This window comes from Thermoascus crustaceus (assembly GCF_041956765.1).
Source record: "Thermoascus crustaceus strain CBS 181.67 unplaced genomic scaffold VTN00scaffold_14, whole genome shotgun sequence".
NCBI classification, from domain to species: domain Eukaryota; kingdom Fungi; phylum Ascomycota; class Eurotiomycetes; order Eurotiales; family Thermoascaceae; genus Thermoascus; species Thermoascus crustaceus.
Genome location: NW_027192540.1, coordinates 168,110 through 186,209, shown reverse-complemented (window position 1 = coordinate 186,209; position 18,100 = coordinate 168,110). Strand labels below are relative to the sequence as shown.

At 50.6% G+C, this 18,100-nt stretch overlaps 4 protein-coding genes across 4 annotated transcripts; 2 read left to right on the top strand and 2 right to left on the bottom strand.

Annotated features, from left to right (window-relative positions):
* Nucleotides 1-100: 100 nt before the first annotated feature.
* VTN00DRAFT_3365 (uncharacterized protein) lies at nucleotides 101-2,749 on the top strand (the record flags this gene model as incomplete). Its single annotated transcript, XM_069429674.1, has 4 exons — nucleotides 101-289; nucleotides 360-410; nucleotides 469-870; nucleotides 929-2,749. The coding sequence occupies 4 exons, from the start codon at nucleotides 101-103 to the stop codon at nucleotides 2,747-2,749; spliced, it is 2,463 nt and encodes an 820-aa protein (XP_069282895.1).
* Nucleotides 2,750-3,805: 1,056 nt separating this feature from the next.
* On the bottom strand, nucleotides 3,806-4,495 carry VTN00DRAFT_3364 (uncharacterized protein; the record flags this gene model as incomplete). Its single annotated transcript, XM_069429673.1, has 1 exon — nucleotides 3,806-4,495. The coding sequence occupies one exon, from the start codon at nucleotides 4,493-4,495 to the stop codon at nucleotides 3,806-3,808; it is 690 nt and encodes a 229-aa protein (XP_069282894.1).
* Nucleotides 4,496-5,174: 679 nt separating this feature from the next.
* On the bottom strand, nucleotides 5,175-9,602 carry VTN00DRAFT_3363 (uncharacterized protein; the record flags this gene model as incomplete). Its single annotated transcript, XM_069429672.1, has 17 exons — nucleotides 5,175-5,498; nucleotides 5,558-5,947; nucleotides 6,010-6,103; nucleotides 6,177-6,558; nucleotides 6,605-6,834; nucleotides 6,886-7,130; nucleotides 7,200-7,432; nucleotides 7,492-7,695; nucleotides 7,767-7,975; nucleotides 8,035-8,078; nucleotides 8,129-8,327; nucleotides 8,389-8,689; nucleotides 8,747-8,953; nucleotides 9,006-9,040; nucleotides 9,097-9,220; nucleotides 9,274-9,303; nucleotides 9,356-9,602. The coding sequence occupies 17 exons, from the start codon at nucleotides 9,600-9,602 to the stop codon at nucleotides 5,175-5,177; spliced, it is 3,498 nt and encodes a 1,165-aa protein (XP_069282893.1).
* Nucleotides 9,603-10,841: 1,239 nt separating this feature from the next.
* Nucleotides 10,842-13,364, top strand: VTN00DRAFT_3362 (uncharacterized protein; the record flags this gene model as incomplete). The annotated part of the gene is made up of 8 exons (XM_069429671.1): nucleotides 10,842-11,032; nucleotides 11,087-11,241; nucleotides 11,295-11,352; nucleotides 11,412-11,975; nucleotides 12,034-12,145; nucleotides 12,204-12,615; nucleotides 12,735-12,851; nucleotides 12,910-13,364. 8 exons carry the CDS (start codon nucleotides 10,842-10,844, stop codon nucleotides 13,362-13,364), a joined length of 2,064 nt encoding a protein of 687 aa, XP_069282892.1.
* Nucleotides 13,365-18,100: the final 4,736 nt, after the last annotated feature.

Genomic DNA, 18,100 nt, shown 5'->3' with positions numbered 1-18,100 from the left:
GATCTCAACACAGTAATTCATGCCCTTTGCCCCTTGATGTTTATGTCGCCGAGTTTCTGCTTACCAGAATATCTCTCAGACACCGCTGGGAAGCAGTGACATGTCAGCAGTCCAGCAGAATCTGTCTCACTCTCATAACAGTCCTCAAGATGTCCACGTTAATATCGAAAGCGAGCGTCTTCCTGTTTCCGATAGGAGCATTGGACGAGGCGGTCCTCCCATTACAGAACGCAATGAGGTTTCAGGTTCTCAATACGATCCTGGCGACGGAATCCAAAGGTCGTCGCTGGTTAGGACACTCTCCTGGTTACACAATCAGCCGGTTCTGCATGCTGATATTGACTCATGTATTGTTTCAGGGCGACCGGAATACACATTTTGATGAAGGAGCAGTTACCAGCGTTGCTAAGGTGAATTTATCAATCTCAGAAATTCAGTCTCACGCTTTATGATGCTAAGTGTTATAAGAATCCAACTTACCTGCAAGTATACCTGAGCATCTTCGACTATGAAAGGCAGTCGAGATGGGGCGATTCACATCTGTACCTTGAACCCGGAAGAAAGTACAGACCTTCAGGCCGATTTCGGCACAAGGACTGCCTTGGACGGGTTTGGATAGGGCCCGAAGATGATCGTCACCTCAGGGCAACTGATGGACGATTGGCCGAACTTGTTGTGCAAGCGACTGAGGATATCTTGTACAGTCCCGCCAACTCTACGTGGGCTAGAACAGACATTCGAAACATCACACCTGCTATACTCCGCGTTGTGCATTGGGTTCTGGGAGATATGCTAGAGAATAATAAGCATGCATCGTGGCACAATGTTTTCATCAAATGGCTCCCAGCGTGCCTTGCCATTTTTCTTCTGGTTTGTACTTCCCCTAACTTGGGTCTGCAATATAGAATATGTTCCTAATATTGCATAGTTGTTTATTCCGTCAGATCTGGGTGGCGAAGTGAGAAACAACGGCCGCTACGAGCAATTCAAATATCATTACTGGGGTTACTCTAAAGTTCCCAGCAATCCTTGCGAATACCCGCCATCAGGGGCTAGTCTCGCGTCCGTCCACCGTCGAGAAGAAAATCCCCTATCGGACCGACCGCTTCGACCCAGATACTTGTGCGTTCTGAGGGGAGAAACGGGGATCAGCGTCGAAAGGGTCAGCGATTGGGAAGAAGCACATGCAACTGAACCGAACATGGAATATCTTTTTGTGGCTTATACCGCCGAACAATTCAGTCACAATTCTTTTGAAGATATGGAAGAACTTCATCGCATTGCCGAAGCCGCAGCGCGAAGAGCTCGCGTGCGCGCTTACTGGATCGCGTGCAGCTGTATGCCAGATGAAGATGAGCAAGCAGAAGACATTTACCGGATCAGCGACGTCGTCCGTGGAGCGCATTCCTTGGTGGTGATCATAGGTCCTCCAACGTCTGACAGGTATTCAGGAGCAGACACAAGGACGATGCTCAGACACTGGGCCAGTCGGATGTGGACCTTTCCTGAGGTTCTTCTCAGCCCGGCTAACCATCCAATTTCAATCTACACCCGCGGTGGCGATTTGAACAATCCTTGGACCACATGGAAACGCAACTTCGCGGCCGAAGCCTGGGAAGATGCCCCTACCTCGAGGCAGTTAGTTGACCACTATGAAGGGTCCATAATTTTGAGCTCATTGGAGCTTGTTTCCGTTGCCCTGCAATGTCTGCCAAAGCGTCACACCAATACATGGTACGACGGCGATATGTCCTACGCACTGATGGGACTTCTAAGACGCAGGCCAAAAGTAAATGAGACTGATACGGCCTTTCAAGCCTTCTGTCGACTCTCTCTGGCCAATGATAGCAACCAATTGCTTGAACGTCTAATATGCACTCTGCCCAGGCACATGGACCAACCCTGGTATACCATCGAAGATTTCTGGGACCGTCACCTGTGGGACATTGATCCTCTCTGCCAAGTCGTAGGCATCGGGGAGGGCGACACTGTGATCCTTAGCGGCGCCTTTGGCGCTCCGATCCGATGGAAGTCTTTCGCATTAGTTAACCTGTTGTTACGGAACACTGTCAAACGATCGGTTGCCAGGGTGGCCCTTCGTGGCGTTCCAGCCTGGTTCGCTTTCGGAGCCTTCGTGCTGGTCGTATCCAAGTCTCAAGGTGGGTCCTTGGCCGTGGTCACAGTGGTTGGGTGGTTATTCATGGGATTCTCTATTTTGGTCATCTTGCTTTCACCATATCTTCTCCGCTCACTCTACGTGGGTAAAACATGGGCAGCGCAACCCTGGCTATTTGGCTTCGAAGGTTATCTAGACATTGGCACCATTGAGACCAACATCTTCGGCGGCAATCTTGGCCGGTTAAGATGGAGTACATACGGCAGTGACCTCTCTCGCCATGCGAATAACGGGGGCGAGTGTGTTGGAATCGATCCAACCACTGATGCTGACGTTATGCAATTTGTGCGCAACGCTAGAGAGTCCCAGTACGGTGAGCTGAAGCTCTTCACGCTTGTCGATACAAACACATTGACGGTGACTTTGTTTCGGGCCGTACGGCCGCCTGTGGCTTTGCTGCTCTGTGGAAGTGAGGGAGGTATGCAGCGAGCGCTCCTGTGCTCTTACGATTGGAAATCCCAGACTCTCTATCGCGAAAGCGTACTGCGGATGGACACTCTCGTATTGGAGAAGATGTCCCGAGTAGATCGCTTTCGACTCGGCCTGAAACGGCCAGTTGCAGAGACCATGTAGGCATCTGGGTCCTCTGCAGAGCAATCTCATGGCATCTTTTGATGACAGTGTGGAGTATGTGCTGTGAGTTTCGATGGCTGGTATGCGCTCTGCGGCGTGTTCCAACGCAACAATGGCTTGTCTCTCCTTTTACCTCGTCTATTGCTCTGCCAGTAATAATAATAATAATAATAATGGAAACAATCGCTTTCGTGAACCTTGATCCATAATGCCTTGAAAAATCTGGGGTCCTGGTTCTTTTCTCTCGTCCGTCCGTAGATGCGGTACTTGTTTTCGGAGGGGCTCTAAATGGGCTGCAGGCAGGCTTGTCAGCATTGCCAGATATACAGCTTGCGCTGTTGCGATGTTACTGAGGAGGCTTTGAAAAACTTTCCTGACCGTGCGAGACACATTCTGGAGCGAACTCGACAGGCTCCAGTGTCCGAAAATTCCCGCCGCTATTGTACATTCAGCTTATTCATCCTCTTCATCACCAACTATAGGAAGGTATAATGCCAAGGAATGGTATGAAAAAAGGTATATGGTATAATGGTATACGGGATGGTATACATATACCATTGAGGTATAAAGAATGGTATACGGAGGACGATATAAGGACGCTCATTACCACCATGTAGATAGCTTTAGTTCTTCGTGCTCAACATATTGTTACTTGGTTATATACTGGCAGGTCAATAGGCTAACCTAATATTGAGTATACGTACTCGATAGGCGCCCTACTTCACCTTAGTCGTGTTCGAAGCCCAAGCCTCCCTACCTTAGACCAAGTCACCGTTGCGACTCGGGACCGAAGGAGTGCATAACAGTAGCATTGTAATAGTTAGGTACCGAGTAGGTGCTGTTTGTAGCCGACAATTACTTGGGAAAGAGTGAGTGCTTTGCTTGATGAAATTTTCCTGGGTACTGAAACAGTATCTCACAGGATTCTAATCATGGTTACCACTCTCCACGAATCCCCCTAAGCTAGGCTCTTGAACTGTTGATGTAGAGGGATAAACATATCTATGGACTGCAGGATGAGAAAGCCACCATACACAGTGCATTGCATCACTCCAGCTACCCCTTCCTCCAGAAGCCCGGGGTCTCCTCACTAGTATCTGCGCCGATCATGGAAGGCGGCCTAGAGTACGCATCATACCAATGCTCCGGCTCGTGAAACAGATCATACCACTCAACATAGTCGGTGACAGCCATGTACATCCAGCCAACGTCCTCCTCCTCCTCGTCCGTCTCGCCATCTTCCCAATCAGGATGCACGGGATACTCCCTCTCGTTGGGCTCCCGAGGACCCCACTGCTTCCATAACAACTTGACAACAGGCCGTCTCATCTTCTCCAGTGACTCCAGACAGATGTTGTCGACAAAGAGACAGAAGTTGTACCGTGCGCCGAGGAACCACTCCGGGCCGGGGTCATCAGGTCTGCTCCGCAGCATCGCCTCACGATCGGGTTCCTTCGGCTCGGCCAACCTATTCATCATCTCGTCAGCCACCCAGCGGTGGAATTGATCGCGGATCTCATGCGACGTCGCACCGTCGAATCGGGCCTTGTCATCCATGACGATGAGCTCGTGGCGCGGCAGCAGGTCCATCCTCCCCTCTGCCTCCAGGCTGGACTTCACCCCATCGCGGATGAGCTGGAGCATTTGCTGCCACGCTCCGTCGTCGCTGTAGGTGCAGCGGTACACGACAAAGCCCCAGCTAACGTTCTTCTTGAGCTTGTCATCGGTGATTGAGTCCTCGATCATGATGAGGGGTGGGCAAAGGTGCCGGTTTACCCGCCAATGCATTTTGCGGGCCGGTACCGCTGTCACTTGTCGGAGATGGGATATTAGGGCTTGAGGATGAGGCCGAGAGACGCCAGTGGTAGATGTGTTGCAACGAAGCGGCGCCAGGGAGCGGCTCAAACTGCGCCGCGACGTATTTGCGGTGGCAAGTCTGGCGTAGGATCTCAGATGCATTGATTATGAAAGTGATTAGCTCTTCGGGTGAGAAGAGAGGAGGAGGAGGAGGACGAAGGGGATTTCTCCGGGTGAGGCTGCAGGATGTAGACGCGGTCAAGCGCAGAACTACACCCAATCACATGATTTGTACAACAATCAGAGTGAAAAAAAAAGGAGCCCTGAAAGGCTTCATCAAATTATGGAATTGGCTGCTTGTTTTACAATGGGATGCTAGCTAGGATACAGGAGCAGTTATTGGGGGGAATATGCTCCTGAGGAATTTGCATGACTGGCTTAATGTAAGATGATTCAGGTTCTATTTGATACGGCCAATTACATGTCCCACATTGGAGTCCGTAAGTATATATATATGTGTGTGTAGGATTCAATCCGGGCCCTTCTACGCCTGGCCCTCCACAGGTCGGACCTCCAAACCCCGTTTCGCAGAGATTGGATATAGCATTGCCCCTTTGCCACCAAACTATCATTCAGGGAAGCGGATCTGGCTGGAGGCCTTCGAAAGCTGAGCGGCTTCATACACTAACTTGGTCACTGCAGGATTGCTGAGCGTGCCCCCAAGTGGGAATTTCTGGTTTATCAGCCCAATTCTGGTGGTCACAAACGAGGTCGCGAACGTCACGGCTGTGGCGTAGAAGTCCGCCTCGAATTCTTTCCAGATGGCCAGGATGCCATTGAGCTGGGGCATGTACTGGTCAGCGATTGAGATCTCCTTCGCAAGATCCCTTCTAGCCGCGTCGAGCCAGTCCCGTAGGACGGCGTCGTTCAGGTAGTTGAAAATTCCGATCGTCTAGGCTGGTTCAGCATCGGATGTCGAAAGAGTGGGCATGATTCAGGTTCAAGACTCACCTTCTGCAGCGACCCGGCGATCTTCTTTGCAGCAACCTCATCGCCATTCGCGGCTTGTGCGAGGTAGCTTTCGAAGTTTGTCATAGACATGGGGGCGAATTGCCGCAGGATGTCCCGTTTCATAAGATTCATATCCTTCGGCAAGAAGGACATGCCCGTGCGGTACGCGTACGACCCAATGATCTCGAAGATGCGATCGTTAGGAGTCACGGGCGCCGTCCAACCGCTCACGTCTGAGACGATTGCGCCGATCCGCGGTAGTGTGACGTCGTAGGCCTTGTTCCAGCCGTCGAGCAACTTCTGTGGATCCAACTTGGCTGCTTTCATCACGTTGCCGGACGGGAGGGACCCTGTTATCGCGGTTTTGAGGAAGCTCGGGATCATTTGGATCTGATATTGATTGTCGGCGGTTGCTCTTACTAGAGAGAAGACCATAGTTCAGATTTACATACCTCTTGTAGGTGCTCAGCGTTGAAGCCGGTCTTCGGAAGGTCCGCGAGTTTAACGAACTGGACTGCTGTCGAATCGCAGACATCTTTCAACATGCTATTCAGGGGGAAATGTGCGTGTGAGCTTCCGGTCAGCAACGCATACGTCCAAATGAAGGGGTTGAGCTCACCTATACGCTCCCACTAGGGGCAGCGTCGAGACTCCATCACCGGAGAAGACCTTTCTTCCCGGTGGATACGGCCTACTTGTCACCTGAAGGCCTCCGTAAAGACTCGTCTTTAAGAGTTTGCCAATATTTAGGGTCATAGCCCGAGCGCTCCCAGGGGTTGCTGGAACTACTCTCTCCACAAGCCACGGTTCATCGTAGCTCCACATTACGTTGCCACGCCCGTCCTCGTAGGAGCGCTTGGTGAAGTAGCCGTCGCCCGAATCCTCATAGCCGGCCTCGTCATCACAGCCGCTCGGGTCGTCGGTGCACAGGTCAGCATCGCAAGTGAGCGTTTCGAGGGCGTCTAAGTTAGGTTTGCAGCAGAGCGCTTTGTTTCGATACCCTGGTGAAGTCAACAACTACCCTGAGACAAAGAAGGGGAGTCTTACAGTTGCATCCCCAATAGCTGTCACCTCGGTTGTCGACAAGAAGAGTCACCTCAGTATCATCACAGGTGTTATCGGCGCAATCTCCCTGGCCTACCCAGTGACAACCTGTGAAGGGCATGGGACTGCTCTTTGGGCAGCAATAGTCGTTGCCATTGGCGAAGACACTGCCCCATCCCCAGCGGTCGTACATGTGGGCTATACTCTGTTCGTTGTCTTTGCAGGGGTTGCCACTGGTTTCGATTAGAATATGGATCACCAGTTGAAGAGGCTTGACAACTCACTAGCCAGGGGTCCAGTAGCAGCCATCGGTCAGGTCATTGAACAATCCCATTTGACAGCAGAAGACCTTTGCACCTCGACCGCATCTGTTTGTGCCGGACTCACCGGGCGTGCCACCCCAGCTTGAACCAGTGATGTTGACCTCGCCGGCATGGCATTGACCATTGCAGTCACCGCCTGAGCCGCGCCATTGACAGTTTTTAAAGCCGCTGTCTTTGGGACAACATATCGGCTTGCCGCAGTCTCCCTGGTATGGATTAGCGGCGGCCTTCCAGCTATATCGATGAAGCCATTCATAACAATAGAATATACTTACATCCTTGCCACTGCAACCGTCTTTGTCATACCCCACCCTAACACCCGGCGAGCAACTCGACACTTGGGGGTTATTTAAGTCCACAGCATCCCTGAACTTGTAGCAGTTCTGTCCAAGGAAATCGTTGAGGTCGTCCACAAGCGGCTGCTGTTCCTGAGCCATCTTGAGGTTCAAAGCTTTCCCTAAGTTTTCGTTGCCCGTTAGTGCCTTGTGGGCCGTCAGCGTGTAGTCGTCTGCTTGGTATCAGCCTCCGCTCTTGGATGATTTGTAAGGGGTCGTTAAGGTGGCATACCCAGATCGGAAGCCCAGATCAAGGAGCCGGAAAAGCCGATGCTGTTTGCCCAGTCGACCTTCTGCTTGAAAGTGTCCATATCGTCGTACGAGATCCACTGGTTGGAATCCCAAGAGAAATATTTCACCGCCGCGTCCTGGTCGTGGATGACCTTGATATCGGGGTTTTTGGACAGGATGTCTTGTATTTCATAGTACGCGAGATCTAGGTCACTGTTAGCTATTTTCCCTGCAATGTGGGCTGGGGGGAAGGGGGGGGAATGAGTTGGTACGAACATCCACTGGTCGCGGTGCAGACGCCAGGGTTGGCACCGCCACTGAAGGGACACCCTGGAGTCGTGCAGCTGGGGTCCTGAAGCGTGAACGCCCGGCCATAGAATCCGAACCCTATCGCAACCTTTGAAGGCGGCACTTTGACTCTCCAGAGAAGCTCAGAGGCGAGCTTGATCTCTGTTAGGTTGGTGTGCCCCTGAACGATGGAACCGCTGCGCAGTACTGAGTCAGCCCCCAAAGTGGGTTCAAAATTCTGTCAAGGGAGAATTACATAGGATTCGTGCTGTCCCAGACACCATGGAGGTCATAAGTCATCTACAAGGCGTCAGTGCTGGCCTGCATTGCGGGGAAGACCATCATCTCACAAAGTTCATCCAGTCTGCGTACTTGAGCAAGCCCGGCAAGTCGAACCAGCGCATGTACCAGAACGAGGAAGGCGCTGTGAATGTGATGCCCAACTTCCGACCTGAGCTGTCGAATGTCTTGCGGAGTGTTTTGAGCATCTCAACGTAGTTCTCCGTATCGTCCTTGCTTCCACCTCTGTCAGGGGCACCCGGGTATTCCCTTCCAGAACGTCAGCACTTCACGAGATAGCTTATTCAGAGAAGGGAGAAAATTGTCTCACCAGTCAACATCAACGCCATCAAAGCCATATTGATTCAAGAAGCCGAGAACGTTGTTGGCAAATGTCTGACGGTTTGATGAGCTGCGCGCAATATTGCCGAACACAGGTTGTGTGGCTGTGTTGTTGTCGGAGAAGGTCCAGCCGCCGACACTCACGAAGATTTGCAAGTCTGGCTTGATGATCTTGAGGGCTGCAATATCATCAAACAGTGACACCGGTGTCGCCGCATCCATCGTAGTGATCTCGAAGCTTGAACTATCAATGAATGCAAATGCGTAATTGAGGTGCGTCAGGGCATCAACTGCAAGTTTATTGTCAACATTTGCTCGTGTATTGTCAAAATATGGATGAGCCTCACGTGGAAGATCGGTAGGCGACGTCTGATGGCATTTGGATCGAGCACTCCATGCCTCGTAGTAGCCAATTACTACCAGTCGGGTTAGCACCACGGGAAGCACCACTTCTGCGGAATACTTGCCTCTGGACAGAGTCTTGTCGGTAGGGGAGCCACTTGGAGGCGAGGGGTGTAAAACACAGTTCGATTGGCATTTGCTGTCACAGAAGTCTACACGACACATGGTCAGAAACAGACAGCGTCCAAGGGCACATAGACAAACCCCGGGTGGTGCCGCAGAATCCATATTGTGAGCAGCTTTTAAGTCACTATCAGCAGGTCCTCATGCGTGATGAAGATGCGACTAGACGGACCAGGTGTTCAGCGGGCAGGTCTTGTTTGCTGGGCTCGAGTACTGCCCGCACTCAGCGGTGGCATCGCAATTGCTCACACAGCCACTACCACAGTAAGTAGGGCCATAGCCACAGTAGCCGCTCGCTGCTAATTGTCAGTTTTGAGTTTTCAATAGGAGTTGAGTTCATTCCACTTACCACCGCAGCATGCTCCATTGCTGCAGGGATCTAAGTAGCGAGTCAGACAGAGAAGGCAGTGCCCGTCAGTCAGAACACTCACTGCCGGGGCCGCAAGAGTAGTCATCGCGACGTAGTAGAGAACCATTTAACTCCCGCCGTGATGAAAGAGACCGTCGTTCCAGGAAGGACAGTGCGATGGGAGGAACGGGGTCCAAAAGCGACCCAGACGTGTCGAGGTCACTGCCCTTAGCAAGCGAGTAACTGGGAGAATACAAGAGCCAGGCAAGATAGAGTAACATCTTGGATGCTTGCCACAGGGCTGCCGAACCACCAAGACGAGGAGACATGGCGTGGAAGGGGGGTAGTGGTCTTCAGAAACGAGGAAAGCCATCCAGGCCATCGAGGGGTATTTGACCCCGCGAACCAGGCCGCCAGGTGTCGTCCGTGAAGCCCATCTTTCTCCGAGGGAATCTCATCCTTCCCAATCAGGTGCTTTCTTTTAATGCTACCCTATACATCTGTGTGCTTTCGATGCTAGGCGATATACAGGATGCACCTCGTCAGCTGGGGAGAAATTACCGTGGTGCATCATGAAAATGGGGGCCGCTCACCACTGCCAGCTGTCCTACCGCCGAAGCCTCCAATTGTAAAAAAAGCCGAATAATATGTTATTAATTGCAAGGGTCTATACTTACACACCTTCACACTCTAGCACCACTGCATGGTGGTCAGAGGTAAGTCATGTGCGCAATTCTTGGCCGGGTTCGCACTATATGACGAATGACTTGACCCTGCAGATATGCAGTTAGCCTATTGCCATACAGCCTTGCCATGGTGGTACGCAGAGAAATCAAGAAAGGGGTGGTGGTGGTGGAAAACATCTTGATGCGCGATGACTAAGTGTTGGAAAGGCTCGGTTAGGTTAATTCATGGATACCCGCGCTATCCGGGGCCACTGGCTGAGGCTTGCACAAACGAAGCCAATGATAATCGGGACTTAAAGTATAGCATAGTAATGCTGACTTACACATCAGCCGATATAGTAGAGATTAAAGAGTTCCGGCGCAGGATTTTCCTGCAATGCTACTCCGCACACCACAAGACTAGTATGTATACAGTAGTCGATAGGGCTATACTGACCCTTGTCTACTCCGGAGTATTTATTTCTTGATCAGACTTGCAGCTGAAGGATTTGCGATTTGCGGCTGACCTCCGACCCCCCACTCCACCCTATGGAGTATTCGGCAGGTAATTTCCCCTTGAGGTGTGATCAGGTTGAAGCTATGGGTAACATGCAGCATGGGGCTTGCGTAACAAGAGTTTCTGGAGCATGACGTTTCTTCAAACGTTCACATCGCTTATGACACCTGAGAAGACGGGTGCTGACTCCGTAAAAGGTGTAGGAGAATGGGCTGACAGGTCTTGACAACAGTCCTCCGGTCATAGCATCTCTGGAGAAGCCTGGTCTGGCGTGTGAGATTGACGCCGCTTTCTTATCTACCTGGCACGTCTTCCACACCCCAAGGAGTCCAGGAAACCCATCCGCAGTCTGTCCCGGAGTTTGACAACACGGTCAGTCAGTCGACATGGCGCCTCAGGGCCTCTTTCGTTCGCTCTCCCCGGCAGTGACCATTCTTGCCGCCACCGCCTGGGGCCAACAGCTTGATGGCTACTTCTTCTCCTTTGACACGATGGGGTTGAGCGATCCATGTTTCGCAGCCGTCAACACCACGGTGTCTTCGTGTCCTGCTTGGCTCGCTCGCTATTCCGGCATATCGTGAGTCGATTTGGGAGCGTTTTTTCTTTCTTTTGGATGCTAATCAAGAGATAGATATGCAAGTTTCGATATTCTCAACAGCGGTCAATTGGAGACCCTGTGCGGAGGTTCGTGTCGCCGCGACCTGGTCAGTCTTCGAAACTCGATTCTGGCCGCATGTACAGCATCGACCGATGTGGTGGTTCCGGGTGGAACAATCGCATATCCAGGTATGTGATGTTGATGGCAGCTGAGATTCTTTGGCCAACGATCTGGACACTAGCAACCTTCTTAACTGACCGGTTCATCTACGCCACGGACCTCTCCTGCCTGACTGACCCGTAGGGACTAAGTTGCAGAAAAGCTACCCCTGAATGCCCCGAGACTGACGCTGCACCAGATCCACTGGCGAGTACTGCGATGTCGTGGTTGCGGGCTGGATGAACGAGACCGAATACACCACAGCTCAGAACTGCTCTATGTGTGAGCTAGGCATCCAGCAGATACAGCTGGCGTCACCCTTTGGCTATAACGACGACGGTGCAGCCGACTTCTCATCCCTGACCGCGAGCTGCAGTGCTAGCGGCTATACCTATGCCACTCCCACGGCGTACGCGCTCAACGCGACCACCGTTTCAACGTCAACGCCAACGTGCACTGGGTCATCCTATGTAATCGAGGGCAACGACACCTGCGTATCTATCTCCGGTGCGAACAGTGTCTCCACGTATGGACTGATCACGAAGAATGCTCTCGATATCAGCGGTGACTCCTTACCGGTAGTGGGCCAGTCGCTCTGCCTTCCGAGGACTTGCACAACGTACCAATTGGATATGCAAGACACGTGTGACTCGCTGGTGAGCGGCTTGAACATCACGATGGCCCAGCTTCTGGCTTGGAACCCCAACATCAACTCCGGCTGCTCGAATCTGGCTTCTTGGAGGGGCTGGTATCTCTGTGCTAGGTGAGCTTGTCCATCCTGTCTTCCTTCATACATCAATGGCTGACTTCTCTGCATCCAGCTCGCCCAGCGGGACTCTTACCGTGCCCGAGGGCAACGGCGTGACTACTGCAGCCCCCGTACCAACCAACGCCCAAGGCCAGTCAAACACCGATTGCGGCGAATGGTATCTAGTGAGTAGTCACATATCCTTCGGTCAAAACTCCATAATGCTAACTGGTGCGGCAAAAGGTTCAATCCGGAGATTACTGCGCCTCCATCTCCCTCAAGTTCGGCATCTCACTCAGCGACTTCTACTTCCTGAACCCACAGGTCAACAGCAATTGCACCAACTTGTGGCTGAACACTTCGTACTGTGTGGAGGCCGTTGGCAATATCGCAACATACTCCGGGTACCCCGTTTCGACTGCATCATTCAGTTTCACAAAGCCCCCACCTTCTCCGTCGTTCACCGCAAGCCCTGTCCCAACGCCCACTCTGAATCCCACCGCACCTGGGACCATTGACAACTGCTATGTATATGAGAATGCCTTTAGTGCGAATGTCACTAATGTTGATGTCGCGAACTCGTGTCAGAACTGGGCATGGAACGCGGAGGTGACGGTCAATGACCTGATTAGCTGGAACCCGAGCTTGTCTGCAGGTAGTTGCGTTCTCCAGTCTGGATATAGCTACTGTATTCGGCTCTGGGATACTGCACGTGAGTTCCGCATTCCTCGATATTGACCTCTGCACTTCTCGACTGAACCCATACCAACGCAGCTACCGAAACGTTCCCTTACGACTACTGTATGACCCCGAACACTACCCTCATACCGCCGAGCTCAGTTCAGCCATCGGACTGTGACTGCTACATCCAGCTGCGAGCCGCTGACAAGGGTACGTAACACGACACAGCGGCGCAGGGTGAAGCAAGCCGACTAACAGTCCTCTCCAGGAGCGTTCAATTGCTCGATGTTCCCCACTCTCTTCAACATCACCGTCACGGACGTCACCACCCTGAACCCCTGGATCGGTTCAGACTGTGACACTGGTGTCTGGAGCGCATTGTCCAGCGACGGCTACGAGCAACTCTGCGTCGGTCAGGGACAATCGAACTCAAGTACATCCAGCTCATCGTCAATTCCAGCTTCGACCTCGACCCCAACAACGACAGCGTCAGCGTCAGCGTCAGCGACGACCACGTCGACGGGGACTGCTCCTCCGGCTCCCACGCAACCCGGCGCCGCCTCCAATTGCACGAAGTGGCATACTGTTGTCAGTGGGGATGGCTGCAAGGCCATTGCGGACGAGTACGGTATCTCACTCAGTGACTTCTATTCGTGGAATCCCGGCGTTGGGTCAGACTGCTCATCGTTGTGGCTTAACTATGCCGTGTGTGTAGGGGTGTGAGACCGGCAGGTACGTGTCGAGGCAACACAGAGAACGGATAACTTGGGTGCACTGACTGATGGAACTGAGTCAGGAAGGCAGTGTAGTAGGCGGCGGGGTTCTGTCGCCTTGACTTGCCTACATCTCCAACCTCCCTAATGCCTGTAATTCCTTCTCCTCTCTCTATGCTTTGGATCTTGTAAGACTGGCTACCATAGTTAGTACATTAATTGCTGTGCCTAAGCACTGTCACATTATCCAAAGCATCTTCTATTCAGGCTGACCGCCGGGATGGGATAATCCCGATGGGAATGGGATGGGAATCCTATCCCGTTAAAATCAGGATGAGCTTTCTGTAAAAGACGGGAGATGGGAATTTCCCATCCCTTGCCAAGTCTGGGATGGGAGAAAATTGGGATACAATATAAAAATATGGGATTATCCCATCTCCAAAATGGGATGGGATAGGGATAAAGATCTATGGATTTCAGACAATGGGAAATTCCCATCCTGAATCTCATAATCCAGGAATTTTTGTTACGGCACAGCCTACACATATCGGAGGCAAGCAGAGGAGGGGGAATCCAGTCACATGACAATGGATCAAATCGCCCAAATTGATCCATCTGAGGTTTTGATCCAGTTGAGCTGGTGTAGAGGTCTTCAGGGCCTTTTGAGCTTGATTAAGCGCTCTCTGGAGCTTGCTGACCTCTAGTTCTAGGGTAGAGATCCTCCCTCTAAGGTGTTCATCCTGCATCTGCTGTTCCGCCTTCCAGCTGTTCAGCTGTTCTGTCACCTGGACCCATGTGACCTCCAGCTCCCCTCTCGACAGAGTGATGTTACTCTTATTGTACTGCAAGTCTACACCTTGTTCCTTCAAGTCTTTATTAATTGAAAAACATGTATTGTTGTCTATCTTGTTCTTATTTTTTGTGATCTGTTTGCTTGCTGAATCCTGACCTTTGTCTGTTTTAAACTATGGGCAGAAATTGAAACTGAAAGTTTGGTCTAGTAATGCACAAAAGCTACATTTATTTATCCTCCTGAATAAGATACCTGTTCACATTTTTTCATGTTTTTTCAACCTCAAGTACTTCATCATTAATCTCCCTCCACCCCAACTGACTCCACCTCTCCGGTCGCTCCAATGCGTCAACAAAATGCTTCAATGCTAATACAAATTGGGACGCCCATCTCTGCTCACTCACAGATCCAACTCCTGTAGCCAGCGGCATGATTAATGTAGTCTCAATCCTGTCTTCAGACCTGTGTCGGTTCCACCCTTCCACTTGACATGGCAAGCTCCACACACATTCATACACCACTTCATGATCCCATGAGACTGTATCTGGATATCTCATGGTCGGGCAGATAGCCACCCACTTACAACCCCATTCATTATTACCTTCCAATTCTTTAGGAAAGGGAACCAGCATGCAAGATCCTGGTGGCGCAAAGCCTCTCCACTGCTTATAGAGAACTTTCTGTGCTGCATGCATGAGTATCATATTATTATTATTATTATTATTAATCAAGTTTAACGTCCATATAGAGCCTTCCGGCTATGACAGACGGGGTTCCTCCAAGGAGGGACCACACGTTTCAACACTTCCTGAGACCTAGGTCTAGGATCATTGTGAGCTGGCTCACCCCAGCTCCATTATGGATAAGGCCAGTTTCCCTATCTGATACCCACTCCTGCTAGCTTCCACTACCATGGTCTTCCCATGCCCTTTTCCTCGGTGTAGAACTGGTTTTACTCCATTTGGGGTTAGGCTTTAAAGCGAAAACCCCTCCTTGTTGACTTAGCATTGCTAGTATTATTTTCCTTTCGCGCTAGCACACGAACATTGCTGGATTATGCGCCAGCGCGCGCGGGTATGGCTCACTTCCCTAGAGCTAACATGCCTGAGGCCCCTTTCACTCAGACACAAACTAGAGACCGCGTCGTGCGCGAAAACTGGGAAGATAAGCCCATTTTTGTGGTAAATGATGCGCCGGTGGTGGGAATCAAACCAACGATCTCCATGCTAGGGGTGGGCAGGTCACCCTTTCGCCGTTGGAGGCCGCCTCGGTGTGCTTACCACTACACAACCGCTGCCGGCATAATCAGAATAATCAAGTGACTGGAGCAGAAGCTCAGAAACACTCTAGGACCCTAGGGGCCAGCAGAATACTAGAACATGTGTTGAACTCTATAGAGTACTGCCACCTGTATGCCTGTTATACAACTACTAGGAGCCGTACAGCGCTCAATCCCTATAACTGATTACCCTGCACGATTCCCATACTGAACCAGAGTTCGACTTCGGACTACCGATCCAGACTGTGTATATATCGGCCTACTACTAGATAGATTGCAGTACCAGAGTCCTTTCTCCATCTGACGGTATGACCAAGTTCGCATAGAATCCAACAAATTGAGATTGTGGTTGCAACAGCATGTCACACATGTGACCCCATTCTGTCACAATGTTCACTCAAAATGCACTCCATTTCTGGACCGTTGCAATATTGCTCCAATTTCCATCTCCATCCACAATGTTGGGTAGATTGAATGAAGAAGCTGCGGTAGCAGTCAAGTAGTCAGTTTGTTGAACAAGGTGTCTCAAGCAATGATCCCTGGGAGGGGAGAGCCTTAGGGGCAGAGTTTCTTATTTCTCTTTCATCAGTCTGCGGATCAACAGGCATCTTGAACAGGGGATGGCTTTAAGGGTGCTCCTGGTGACACTGACCTGCAAGTCAATTCAATTCAGGAACACAGCTTCAGCTCTGCCGGCAATGATGTTTAGATAAATTGTTCAATTCTCCTCAGCACTAGTGTTGCATCAATCTCTCACTGAGATCCACCATGCAGTGCTGGGAAGATGCCGGCTGGCTTGACATAGGCGTCGGTAAAAAACAGCATATTCACCATTCAAGATCAGGGCTGTTTTGCATGTGAGATTGGACAGTTTGCTGACACACTGCAACAGTACCCTGTTGTCTCACTATTCCTGGTAGGAGAGGCAAAGGATGCCGCCCTGCGAGCCCTCTTTCCCTGTAATAACATCAAGAGAAGCCGACCAGACGCAAGCATCAGTCTACGGGGTGATGTCACATCATCCATCTGGTGGGAAGCCGCCTGTTGGACAAGGCGCGGCATGAGCATCTGAGAGTGCTGATTGTGGTGCAAGCGGACAACATGCAGGCCATTTGCCGCGACCACCGAGTGCTGTTCACCGCGTCCCATCTAGCAGTGTTCTTCCAGCTGGCTGTTAGATATGTTGCCCGGACCGTCGAACGGCCCTTTGACTTTATCAAGGCGACAAGAAAAGTCTGCAGCAGTTCCTCAGGTTGGGGAATAACAGTGAACTAGAATGCAGTAGATCGAAAAAGCCGCAGTACATTTCTTTCCAATTCAGAACCAATTCAGGAGAAAACCGAGCGCCGCGATAAAATCGATATACATAGACCTAATGAGCGAGAGAGGGCTCGCGGGCCATAATTTGCAGAGTCGGAAGAGCATCGTGAGATTTTCATTGAGGATGAAGGGTGTTGGAGCCGTAGAGGACCTCGAGAGCTTCCTGGTATCTGTGGTATGTACATACAGTTCAATTACAAGACAAAAAAAGAAAAAGAAAAAATATATGTCTATGATATTCCTTCAATAAGGGCCCTAAAAAAAATATATTATACCTAGCTTCAATCACAATTGAGCAGCCAAAATCTTTCATTTCAGGCCAGTTGGAGTTACAGGGTCATAACCCAAAACCCAGTCTGCATCACCAGTTACAATTTTCTGTTCACCAAGTTGTATGAGCCTCAATCCAGCATTCTCTCTATATCAGCAGATTTCCTTGCCGCAAGTTCTTCCTCGTGAGCTTCCAGGCAGTTAAACGGAACAAGATCAATAAAGGTTCAGGACAAGGCCTCTGTCGACTCTCGCTTCAAAATTTTTGCACAGCGCATTTTGCGTAATATGGTGTCTTAGTCATGGTAATGCTATATTTTTTAGTGAATAAGTATATGATGTGCTCTGTCTAAACATGGCGCATGCAATACACCGGAGGAAAGAACGATGCGGAAACAGACTACTGCCGATGTTTGGAAAATCTGATCTAAGATAATAATGGTCCTCTGTCCGGATGGTGAAGTATATAAGATAATCATTGGAGAAAGAAAGAAGAGAAGTAAGAAGTCTGAGTGGGTGGATATATTTATTCCAAGGATAAATGTGAATGTTCATATTCACCCGCCGTTCGGATACCGAAACTACGGCGCTAGCGAAGAGACATTATCACCATCCGATGCAAAGACGCGGATTCTGGAAATGCAAAGGTAGAACGTGCTAAAATATATTGTGTCGTACTTGAGTTCCAAGTTTGCTGTAAGAGGGACTATTACTATTAATAGATGCGTAGTAGATCTATAAGCCGATAAGAAACCTGCGTAACCTGGTACTAGTAGTAAGGATATACTTCACAGTTTGGGAAACTACCAGCCAATTTCACGGCAGGGGAGCTGCGGTCGAAGCGGCTATCTTTTCCGCATCTATTCACTTGCACTCTAACAAGTCTATTTCTGTAGTAGATGTGACCGTTATCGGATAGTAGTTCGCCGGTCCCCGTTTCTACATTTGGAATCGATCCTGGTAAATTGAGCACATCTACGTAGGCTTACTGAGGAACTTCTTTGGAAGTCTTAAAAAGACTTGATTGGCTTGTCTTATCTAATGGTTCGACAGTGGCTCAGCACCGACTATAGATCCCAGTCTG